Genomic DNA, 12,475 nt, shown 5'->3' on the forward strand with positions numbered 1-12,475 from the left:
AGTGAGCTGAGATCTGGCCACTGCACTCCAGCCTGGGTGACAGAGCGAGACTCCGTCTCAAAAAAAACAAAAAAAAACATGATTTGAATTAAGAGGAAGAGAACACTAAGGTGGAGAATACAGGGTAACAGTTCTCCAGAAGATGAACAACAAATCTTTCCCAAATCAGCTTTTCTCACTTTCTCACTCTAAGGTGAAATCCCTCAACGGGGGCGCACTAGCCTGTTTTTCTTCGTGGACTCCACAGAACACCTAAGAAATTATCCTCTTTAAATCCAAGAGAGATTTGCTTTGGCTCTGATCCTCCATGACAGCATGACCTTCTCACTTCACAAGCAGCCCCTCCAGTCGGAGAGTTCCAGTTACAAAGCACACATATGGCCACACTTAAAAAACGTGGGAGACCATGGTGCGTATAAGGATGTGCTTTGCATAGCGTACACAAAATATAAATAAGGAACAGGAGGAGAAACCAAAACCGTAACTATTGCCAAGGAAGAAAGGCAAAAGTTGATCATTTAATGTTTCACACTGAACTTGGGAGACATGAACACATTCCAAATCCCCAAAAGTAGAGACTGGCAATAAGAATACCATCAGGGCTGGGTGAGGTGGCTCACACCTGTAATCCCAGCAGGTTAGGAGTCCGAGGCGGGTGGATCACGAGGTCAGGAGATGGAGACCATCCTGGCTAACAAGGAGAAACCCTGTCTCTACTAAAAATATAAAAAATTAGCCAGGCATGGTGGCAGGTGCCTGTAATCTCAGCTACTCGGGAGGCTGAGGCAGGAGAATCGTTTGAACCCCAGAGGTGGAGGTTGCAGTGAGCCAAGATTGCACCACTGCACTCCAGCCTGGGCAACAGAGCGAGACTCTGTCTCAAAAAAAAAAAAAAAAAAAAAAGAATATCATCAGCCATCACAGCAGTTAATGTGCACTGCCTGCAGACAATGGCCAGGTACCGTGCTAACACTTACCACAGGTTATCTTGTTTATGGCTGGAAGGCTGTGGATGGTCAAAGAGTGATTGTTTTTTTTTTTTTTTGAGACGGAGTCTCGCTCTGTCGCCCAAGCTGGAGTGCAGTGGCCGGATCTCAGCTCACTGCAAGCTCCGCCTCCCGGGTTCACGCCATTCTCGTGCCTCAGCCTCCCGAGTAGCTGGGACTACAGGCGCCGCCACCTCGCCCGGCTAGTTTTTTGTACTTTTTAGTAGAGACGGGGTTTCACTGTGTTAGCCAGGATGGTCTCTATCTCCTGACCTTGTGATCCGCCCACCTCGGCCTCCCAAAGTGCTGGGATTACAGGCTTGAGCCACCGCGCCCGGCCAAGAGTGAATGTTTCTAAACTTACCAATGTGCAATCTAAACGAGTGTCTCCTTTTTAAGTTGGTGATCGCAGATTTTTCCTCGGGATATCTGTCTGTGTACAGCAGCTTGTCTGCACTCTCGATGCCTGTCAGGGCTAGAAAGTCTTCCACATTTTTCTCTAACTGCTTATTTTCCTTCACAGAAAACTTGCCAAATTTAATAGCGACACCTAGGATTGGGAAGGAACAGGGAGAACGTGTGTATCGTTAATAATGAACAATTGCTGGTTTTTCATCAGCAATGACAGTACCATGGCCCAACAGTCCCAACACCTGACATTTGCTCTCTTGCCCCCACTTGCAGATTTGGCCTTTCCTCCAGGGTTCAGCCAAGCCACACCTCTTCTGACAATGTCTTCCCTGGTCATCCTATTCCAAAGTGACCTTTCCTGTTTCATCTATCTTTTTTTTTTTTTTTTTTAGGTGGAGTCTCGCTCTGTCGCCCGGACTGGAGTGCAGTGGCCAGATCTCAGCTCACTGCAAGCTCCGCCTCCCAGGTTTACGCCATTCTCCTGCCTCAGCCTCCCGAGTAGCTGGGACTACAGGTGCCCGCCACCTCGCCCGGCTAGTTTTTTTGTATTTTTAGTAGAGACGGGGTTTCACCGTGTTAGCCAGGATGGTCATCTATCTTTTTAAAGAATAGTTTTCAAATTTATTCATGCATTCTTTAGAGATAGGATCTTGCTTTTTCACCCAGGCTGGAGTGCAGTGGCATGATCAAAGTTCACTGCAACCTTAAACGCCTGGGATCAAGTGATTCTCCTGCCTCAGCCTCCTGAGTAGCTGGGACTACAGGCATGTGCCACTAACACCTGGCTAATTTTTTATTTTTTGTAAGATGGGGTCTTGCTGTTTTGCCCAGGCTGGTCTTAAACTCCGGGCCTCAAGCAATTCTCCTGCCTTGGCCTCCCAAAGTGCTGGGATTACAGGCATGAGTCACTTCACCTGGCCTAGGTTTACTTTAAAAATATTTTACGGGCCAGGCACGGTGGCTCATGCCTGTAATCCCAGCACTTTGGGAGGCTGAGGTGGGCGGATCATGAGGTCAGGAGTTTGAGATCAGCCTGGTCAATAATATGGTGAAACCCCGTCTCTACGAAAAATACAAAAATTAGCCAAGCATGGCAGGCGCCTGTAGATCCAGCTACTTGGGAGGCTGAGGCGGGAGAACCACTTGAACCCAGGAGGCGTACGGTGCAGTGAGCCGAGATTGCGCCACTGCATTCCAGCCTGGGCCACAGAGCGAGACTCTGTCTCAAAAACAAACAAAAAAAAGTCTTTTATAAAATACATACTCATAAGAATTTCAACACAATACACCAATAAAATGGGATTATATACTACAATTGTGTGCATGTGTGTAGTGCTGTCTTTTTTGCTTAACTTGTCTTGTCTATTTTCTGAATCTCTTCAATCCCATGAATTCTGGAAGGCTATGACTCCTCTTCTTACTTTTTCCAATGACCAGTTGTATTGGGTCTTACACAGCAGATATTCAGTAAATATTGCTCACTGGTAGTACACAGCCTTACATTTGCAGTTTATTCTTAAATCCAATAAGCTTTATTATAGGATTTAAGAATAAAGGTTATTTGTTATTCTTAATAATAATAATTCTTAATAAGAGAGGTTCAGAAACATAGTGAAATCAAGAAGGTGATCAAGTCCACTACAACCAGCTCACCATCAATGTAATACCTTGGAGAAAGAAACGATACCTCACTAAAGTTAATGATTTTAATCTGACAGTATTTTATTTTATTTTTTTTGAGACGGAGTCTCACTCTGTCGCCCAGGCTGGAGTGCAGTGGCCGGATCTCAGCTCACTGCAAGCTCCGCCTCCCGGGTTTACGCCATTCTCCTGCCTCAGCCTCCCGAGTAGCTGGGACTACAGGCGCCCGCCACCTCGCCCGGCTAGTTTTTTGTGTTTTTTTAGTAGAGACAGGGTTTCACCGTGTTAGGCAGGATGGTCTCGATCTCCTGACCTCGTGATCCGCCCATCTCAGCCTCCCAAAGTGCTGGGATTACAGGCTTGAACCACCACGCCCGGCCAGACAGTATTTTAATTTTATATAACTGTTGTATCCTTTCCCGTGTCTCAACCAATTAACCCCTTGACCCTTCTCTTCTTGGTGGGAATTAATTATCTGGTCTCTTTAGCCCCATCCTTCCTGGCCACCTTTACCAGAAACTGGGAAAGAAGAGGAAAAGCAAGAGCACTTCGTTTTGCTAATTTTACAGCTCAGACAATTCTGGTAGGAGATAGAGGTGAAGGCGGCGAAAGAATGATTCTTGTTGATCTATACATCTGAATCATCCATAAAAGAAAGTCAGGTGCTAGCTCTGCATACAGGAAGTTCGACAAACACTAAGGCCCCACAAGCTCACCTTGCGCTTTAAATTCCTTAAACCGTTCTAAGTCATCCCGGTACATCCGCTTGATTGTGCTGGTGGCCCTGTCCTTGATGTTAGGAATGAACTCCTGAAGCTGTCTGACCGCAGAACCCAAATCCGCATCTGAATCATCGGCATCTCCTGAATCTGCATACAAATACCTTGTTTCGGAATCTTCAGCTGTTTCCACGTTGCGTTCTTCATTTGCAGGTTCTAACCTAAGCGGTTAGAAAATTGGGTTGCCCAACATTAACACATCACTTGACCTCATAACTTTTAAACTTTTCCTTCTTTTCTTCGTGAGACAGAGTCTCGCTCTGTCGCCGGGCTGGAGTGCAATGGTGCGATCTCAGCTCACTGCAACTTCTGCCTCCTGGTTCAAGCAATTCTCCTGCCTCAGCCTCCAGAGTAGCTGGGACTACAGGCGCCTGCCATCGCGCCTTGCTAACTTTTGTATTTTTATTTGAGATGGGGTTTCACCATGTTGGCTAGGCTGGTCTCGAACTCCTGGCCTCAAGTGACTCACCCACCTTGGCCTCCCAAAGTGCTGGGATTACAGGCATGAGCCACCATGCCTGGCCTTAACCTTTTCTTAAAATGGCTCTCACTTAGGCTATCAGAATATTAAAGCAAGATGAGATCTTGGAGTTGACTCAGTCCATGATTTTCAAACTTTTTACTGGAACTTGAATTACTTGGATATATCTCAGAGGCAGCCTAGAAGCTAAACGTGCAGCCATAAGCCCTATTTCCTCTGGTTATTTGCTCAGACTATTTTTCAAAGGTAATTTGGGCTTTTAAATTTACTCATAGATTTTCAGGGCTGGAATAGTTCTTAGTGAAAATTGAATCTGTCTTATTTCACCCATGAAGAAATTAAACTACTTGCCAAGTTTACTCAATTAAAGATGTATGATATTCTGTACATTGAGGGTATATTGAGAGTCTATCTCTTGATGATTTCTGCCATTTAATATGTATGTGCTGAGGCCAGGCATGGTGGTTCACGCCTGTAATCCCAGCACTTTGAGAGGCTGAGGCGGGTGGATCGCCTGAGGTCAGGAGTTTGAGACCAGCCTGACCAACAAGGAGAAACCTCGTGTCTACTAAAAATACAAAATTAGCCAGGTGTGGTGGTGCTTGCCTATAATCTCAGCTACTTGGGAGAATCGCTTGAACCCGGGAGGCGGAGGGCATAGTGAACTGAGATTGCACCATTGCACTCCAGCCTGGGCAACAAGAGCAAATCTCTGTCTCAAAAAAAAAAAAAAAAAAGAGTCTGTGCTACATAAAGAGGCATGGGCAGAATCCATACAAAAGAAATACACCAGTAGCTGGAATACCACTCTCACGTTACCTTGGCACCTCTTGCATATGCTTGCTTGCTGAACAGGCCCGGGTTTTCTTTTGTCGGGGCCTGGGTTTCACACTTTCTTCCATCACGGCGCCATCACCTTCTACTGAATCAAAGAGTGTGCTCTCAGAGTTCTTACTGGACACTGAAAAACCATCACCGGACGCTACGGCCCTTTTGACAGACTTAAGCTTCCTTTTCTTAAACTTCTTTGTACTGTTGGATTCCTTGAACCCTTTAAGAGCCTTCCTGCCTTCCACAATCCCAGCCTCACGGCCCACCTGTGATCCTTCACGGTATGTACTCTCAAGGCTCTCAGGCATGGCCATTGCCTCCAATTCCTGGTGATTGGACTTTTTCTTTTTTTTCTTAGACTTGTTTTTATAAGCAGGTGCTGGTAGTTCTGCAGTTTCACCATGTAGGCCCACAGTAGGCCGGGATTCCTGCGTCTCAGTCCCAACCTCGCTGCCCACTTGTGATCCTTCAGGCATGGCCAATGCCTCAGAGTCCTGGTAACTGGACTTTTTCTTCTTTTTTTTCTTAGACTTTTTTTTGTGAGTAGGTCCTAGTAGTTCTGGAGCTTCACCATCCAAGCCCACAGTAGGCCGGGATTCCTGCATATCAGGCTCAGCCTCACTGCCCGCTTGTGATCCTTCAGGCATGGCCAGTGTCTCATATTCCTGGTTACTGGACTTTTTCTTTTTTTTCTTACACTTGTTTTTATGAGCAGATGCTGGTAGTTCTGTCATTTCACCCCCTGGACCCATAGAAAGCCAGGACTCCTCCTGGTGGGATTCCGACTGAGGCAGGGCATCCGTTGCCTGCTGGCTCTCCTGCACAGCATCCCAGGATGCAGCTTTCCTCCGATGCTTTTTATTCTTTTTCTCCCTAACTTTATTGTGCAGTGCTTCTGATTTATGTGTATGTGACTTTGCAAGTACCTGAAATTTGTCTGTTTTAGGCTCTCCTGGTAACTTCTGTTCCATGCTCCTATCAACACAAATGACATCAACATCCTTTCTAAAATGCTTTGGTGTGTTGCTAATATTTTCTTTATCCACAAGGACAACTGTAACACCTGCTTCCTCTTCCACCTCTAAAGCACTGTATCTTCTCTTTTTTCTCTTTTTGAGTGTAGCAGTGGCATTTTCAGCATCATCATGGATTCTGGATTTTTTCAAAGGAGAAGAAATGAGATGCTGGAAATCTTTTTTCCTCTTTTTCCTCCTAGTTATTTGAGACTCTTCACTTACCAGGGAGGAGTCTCTGAAAATTTCATGGGAATGTTTCTGAGGTCTTTCCTTATGTACAGAGTACTTTTTCTTTTTCTTGTCAGAAACTGGAGTGTGGATTTCAAATCTGCTTGATTCTCCTTCCATTTTATTCCTGTATGGAAATGTGACGACAACAATGGTTTATTTTTGCCTTTTTTTTTTGAGACAGTCTCGCTCTGTGCCCCAGGCTGGAGGGCAGTGACACGATCTCGGCTCACTGCAAGCTCCACCTCCTGGGTTCACGCCATTTTCCCACCTCAGCCTCCCGAATAGCTGGGACTACAGGTGCCTGCCACCATGCCTGGCTAATTTTATTTTTGTATTTTTAGTAGAGACGGGGTTTCACCGTGTTAGCCAGAATAGTCTCCATCTCCTGACCTTGTGATCCACCCACCTCGGCCTCCCAAAGTGCTGGGATTACAGGCGTCAGCCACCGCCCCGGCCTATTTTTGCATTTTAAACATAGCCTCAGGGGAAAAAATCACAGCAAAATGAAATTGTATGACAAATGACAAGCCTGTAGTCATGATTACAAATTTTATATTATTCTAGATACACAGGTGGCTCACTGGAATTCTGTCTGGTCCCACTGCCTTTATGACGGAGAAAAAAAATAGTTAACAGAGAACAACAGTGCCCCGTCACCCACAGCCTCACCTCTGACTCATCTGTCCAACTCTGCGTTTAAGCCACAAACACGCCACAACCTTTCCCCCCAGCTCTCCATGACATTCTCGTCACTGTCTCCCCACCCTCCTTGCCTCCTGCCATCCTTCAGAGCTTGGTTTGAAGATCAGTTCTTCAAGAAAGTTTTCCCTGATTCCTTGGGCTTGGCCTGATTCCCAAGTAACATACTTTAACATTTAAAAAATAAACACTTAGTCATTTACAGGCTGTCTTCTCTGCTTAAAAAAAAAAAAAGAAAACAAGGAAGAAAAAGATGGTTTATCCATCTTGTTCCCCTCTGTGTTTCTACCATGGGGAAGCCATTAGACTCCATTAGAGTGCAGGATCCACAAAACGGCTTCGCAGTGGGGATATCAGGTATCCACTGACCTCAAACCAGAAGTCAGCCTCTTTGTGAAAGAAGTTGGATATGCCTTGTTGTGTCCAACAAAGAGCAAACATTCTGCAAAACACTGGAATAAATTTCATAAGCCACTAACGTTAATACTCACATATCAGGTGTGTGCACTTGGAATTAAAATACAGTAACGGAAACGCACTTTCCAAAAGAGATGATTACAAATATAATTTTGCAAACATGTCTTATTTTTCTCTTGGCTCTGTGTTGCTTCTGGGTTTCATTTTTTTTTTTAGATTTTATCTTTGGCTAAATAACACATTTACATGGTACAAAAATCAAAATAATCTTCATATTTCTTCTCCTTTCTTACACAGAAGGTAACATCTATATATTGTGATCTGCACTTGCTATTTTCCCTTAACAACAGACCCCGGAGCTCTCTCTATATCAGCGGTCTTTTTTTTTTTTTTTTTTTTTGAGACGGAGTCTCGCTCTGTCACCCAGGCTGGAGTGCAGTGGCGCGATCTCGGCTCACTGCAAGCTCCGCCTCCCGGGTTTACGCCATTCTCCTGCCTCAGCCTCCCGAGTAGCTGGGACTACAGGCGCCCGCCATCTCGCCCGGCTAATTTTTTCTATTTTTTTAGTAGACACGGGGTTTCACCGTGTTAGCCAAGATGGTCTCGATCTCCTGACCTCGTGATCCACCCGTCTCGGCCTCCCAAAGTGCTGGGATTACAGGCTTGAGCCACCGCGCCCGGCCAATCAGCGGTCTTTAAAGTCTGAATGCTAAGCACATTTTCTACAGAAGCTACCTAACTTATCCTGGGTAGTAAATATCAGCTGTATTAGACAAGAAATATGTCACTCCCCCAAGTCTAACACACCTGCTTGTGCTGCCACATCCTCTCTCTCTCTCTCTTGCTGCAACAAAGGAAGTGTCCCTTCTTCTGTCAAAGGCTATTTCCTTCCGTTATAGGAAGGAAAATGTGTGCTGGCTCCCAACCCCCTCCTGCCTTCTCAGAGAGATAGTGGTCCCCCAGGTACCCCATCTCTCTCCTGTATCTTCAGCCTGTGTTTTCTAGCAAAACACCAATAATATTTAATCTCCTCTAACTTAAAAAAGAAAAAAGCAACTGTCGTCTAACCCTAAGTCTCATCCAGCTGTTCTCTTTCTTCCCCTTCACAGCAACATTCCTGATAGAGAAATCACTCTTTCCATTACCTCACCTTTCATCCACTTATTAACCCACATCCTTGGAGCTCCCACCCCACTACTCCACTGAGACTGCTCTGGCAAGAGTGTCTTTAAAGTCACTAACTTCAACAGATGCTTTTCAGGCCCATCTTTTAGGACCTCTTAAAAAATCACAAACAGAACAGATGATTTTTTTTTTTTTTTTTTGAGACGGAGTCTTGCTCTGTCGCCCAGGCTGGAGTGCAGTGGCATGATCTTGGCTCACTGCAAGCTGTGCCTCCCGGGTTCCCGCCATTCTGCCTCAGCCTCCAGAGTAGCTGGGAATACCTGTGCCCGCCACAACGCCCGGCTAATTTTTTTGTATTTTTTAGTAGAGACAGAGTTTCACCGTGTTAGCCAGGATGGTCTCGATCTCCTGACCTCGTGATTCACCCGCCTCGGGCTCCCAAAGTGCTGAGATTACAGGCGTGAGCCACCACGCCCGGCTGATTTCTTTCTTTCTTTCTTTTTTTTGGAGACAGAATCTCACTCTGTCACCCAGGCTGGAGTGCAGTGGCGTGATCTCAGCTCACTGCAACCTCCGCCTCCTGGGTTCAAGCAATTCTCCTGCTTCAGCCTCCGGAGTAGAAGCTGGGATTACAGGAGCACGCCACCAATCCTGGCTAATCTTTGTATTTTTAGTAGAGACGGGGTTTCACCATGTTGGCCAGTCTGGTCTTGAACTCCTGACCTCAGGTGACCCACCTGTCTCGGCCTCCCAAAGTGTCAGGATTACAGGCGTAAGCCACAGCGCCCGGCCTTGATTTCTTTTTTTTTTTTTTTTTTTTTGAGACGGAGTCTCGCTCTGTCGCCCAGGCTGGAGTGCAGTGGCCGGATCTCAGCTCACTGCAAGCTCCGCCTCCCGGGTTTACGCCATTCTCTCGCCTCAGCCTCCCGAGTAGCTGGGACTACAGGCGCCCGCCATCTCGCCCGGCTAGTTTTTTGTATTTTTCAGTAGAGACGGGGTTTCACCGTGTTAGCCAGGATGGTCTCGATCTCCTGACCTCGTGATCCGCCCGTCTCGGCCTCCCAAAGTGCTGGGATTACAGGCTTGAGCCACCGCGCCCGGCCTGATTTCTTTATATAACATTTCCCCTTCCATCAGTTCCTTTCCTTCTTTTTTGTATATACTTCCTCTGGTCTCTGGAGCCTAGTACAACCTTCTAAATATATAGTCTCTCCCTGCTAAAAACTTTTTAGAGTTCTCCTGTTATTCTTAAGATAAAGTCAAAATCCTCACAGACCTGCAAGGGTCTTCATTTCTTCATAATCTAGCCTAGAGATGGAGAGAGGTAGGTCCATGCCTACTTCTCTACCTCTCACTTCTCTCTAGGTTTTAGAAACCCTGCTTTTTTCAGTTCCCATCACACTTTTGGCAGTTATAATATGATCGGCTTCTTGAGGGCTGGAATTTTGGCCACCTTGCTCCCAAATGGCTCCCCAGTGCTCCAAACATATTGAAAGAAGGGATATGCATTTATCCCCCCTTACTCAGAACATACACTTCCCGCCCTGCAGGTATGGGCTCAAACGTGGTCCCCGATTCTCTCACCGCCTCTGAGGTGCCAGAAAGACCTCGCTCTGCTCCCGGGTGGGCTGGGCGCTCCAGGACTGAGAGGGGAGGAACTAACCAGATGTGAATTCTCCATCTTCTCACTCCCAAAGACCCAAGCCTCGGGCAGGCGCGGTGGTTCAGGCCTGTAATCCCAGCATTTTGGGAGGCTAAGGCGAGTTGATCACCTGAGGTCTGGAGTTCGAGACCTGCCTGGCCAACATGGTGAAACCCCGTCTCTACTAAAAATACAAAAATTACCTAGGCGTGGTGGCGGGCGCCTATAATCCCAGCTACTTGGGAGGCTGAGGCAGGAGAATCGCTTGAAACCAGGAGGCGGAGGTTGCAGTGAGCCGAGATCGCGCCACCGCACTCCAGCCTGGGCGACAAGAGCAAGACTCCATCTTTAAAAAAAAAAAAAAGACCCAAACCTCAGTTTCCCCAAGATAAGGCCTGGGGCGAAGACCGCGGCCTGGAGACCGCAGGCCAAAAGGCGGGTCTCCCAGAAGACGGGGAAATCCACCACCCCACGCTGGGTTTTTACGTGCGCATTTTGAAATACAGAAACAACTAACAAAGGCGCTTTCAACTTACCCTCCGAAAGCGCTGTCGCCTTTCTCCCAACCCGGAAGTGCTGCTGTTAAGGAAGCGGAAGTAGTAGTGCGTCGCCTTCCGGCCCCCTCGGCGTCACGCTGTCATGGTAACACGGCGGCCGCTGGGCAGTGGAGGCGCGCGCATTTGTCTACCCATTTTCCTTCTAGGTCCTTTAGAGGTCAGGTGGGGTAGAGCGTGCTCCCAAAACGAAGAAAGTAGGACAGAATCCCCCTCCATTGACGTACTAGTGCATGCGTGCATTCCATTTATTCCAGTTTTTGGTGAACTCCAGGAACAACTTGGGAAGACAGATGATAAACAAATCAACTAAGATAATTTCAGATTATCTTGTAAGGAAAATAAAATAGGGTAACATGATGGAGAGTGACTAGGGGACAGTGGGTACTACTTTAGATGTAAGGGAGGGCTCACTGAGGAGTGACATTTGAGCTGAGTTTTTGGTGAACTCCAGGAACAACTTGGGAAGACAGATGACAAACAAAGCAACTAAGATAATTTCTGATTACCTTGTAAGGAAAATAAAATAGGGTAACATGATGGAGAGTGACTAGTGGACAGTGAGTGCTACTTTAGATGTAAGGGAGGGCTCACTGAGGAGTGACATTTGAGCTGAGTTCTAAATGAAAAGGGCAGGCAAAAAATCTAGACAGAAGAGTGTTCCAGGCTGGAAGTGAATGGAAAAGTCCTGAACTTGGTTGCTGGAGGACCTGGGAGAAGACCAGAGCAGCTGTAGCACAGAGTGAATTCACAGAGTTAACCCACAGGGTGACAGGTCGCACACGCCCAGCCTAAGTGAATGCATGTGAATGCAGGGGAGGGGGGTAGAAGATGAAGTCAGAGTTCTGCAGGTGCAGAATCTGATGGATGTTAAGCTTGGATGAAGTCTCAGAAGGTTAGAGCTGGCAGGAGTTTGGAGATCTAGCCCAGTCTTCCCATTTCAACAGAGTCCTGAAAAGACTTAGCTAAAAGGGCAGCTTTAACCTGGCTATCAATTTGAGGCCATTATATTTACCAACTAAACGTTTAACCTTTTTGGATAGTGAACATATACGATATAGGCAACAAGTTTTCTCACTTAATCCTTGTAGGTATCTATGAGGTATTATTAGCCCCACCTTGTGGATAAGAAACCTGGGTTTACAGAAACTTGTCAAAGGTGACTTAAATGGGCCAGCCAGAAATCAGATCTATGCTCTTTCTACTACTACACTATCTTGCCCCTCACTGTTCCACCTGACTTCTATGTGATCTGCCAAGTGTCTTTGATTAAAAAATGCACAACCTATGCTTCCATGAAGGGAAGCAGGTTGGAGAAACGATGAACCTATATATGCTGCTTTGGGACGTGGATGTGCAGTTGGATCTCTGTCTGGAGAAGTCTATAAATGTGGTGGTGTCCACTGTTGATACGTAAGGCCTTGAAGTCCAGGTTCGTCATTGGTGTCACGTGTTCTGTGGTGAGCCCACTTACCCAGAGCCTTGTGGTGCTAGTGATGCATGAATGAACCCACAAAAGGCTGGCACTAGAGGAGAGATTAGAGATCATCCAGGTTAGTGGTTTCCAATCCTCCTCCAACTGCACCAATCACTTGGGAAGCTTTTTTTTTTATGCAGATTCTCAACTTTGCAATGGATTTTATATTAAACACTATTGTATCA

General features: G+C 46.4%; 1 protein-coding gene across 4 annotated transcripts in view; it reads right to left on the bottom strand.

The window, feature by feature from the left end:
• Positions 1–10,860, bottom strand: part of TTF1 (transcription termination factor 1) — a 40,272-nt gene extending 29,412 nt beyond the window's left edge. For 3 of the 4 annotated variants that reach the window (XR_004433308.1, XM_033194827.1, XM_033194812.1), the window contains exons 1-4: positions 10,796–10,860; positions 5,118–6,500; positions 3,755–3,978; positions 1,351–1,536 (exon numbers count right to left, since the gene is read on the bottom strand). Coding sequence is in view for 3 of the 4 variants with exons in the window: in XM_033194827.1 (XP_033050718.1) it covers positions 1,351–1,536; positions 3,755–3,978; positions 5,118–6,493 (1,786 nt within the window). In the remaining variant the exon portion in view is untranslated. The other variant, XM_033194820.1, reaches the window with a different exon arrangement.
• Between the last annotated feature and the right edge of the window lie 1,615 nt (positions 10,861–12,475).

The sequence above is a fragment of the Trachypithecus francoisi genome, unplaced genomic scaffold (genome assembly GCF_009764315.1).
Source record: "Trachypithecus francoisi isolate TF-2019V2 unplaced genomic scaffold, Tfra_2.0 Contig01585, whole genome shotgun sequence".
NCBI classification, from domain to species: Eukaryota; Metazoa; Chordata; class Mammalia; order Primates; family Cercopithecidae; genus Trachypithecus; species Trachypithecus francoisi.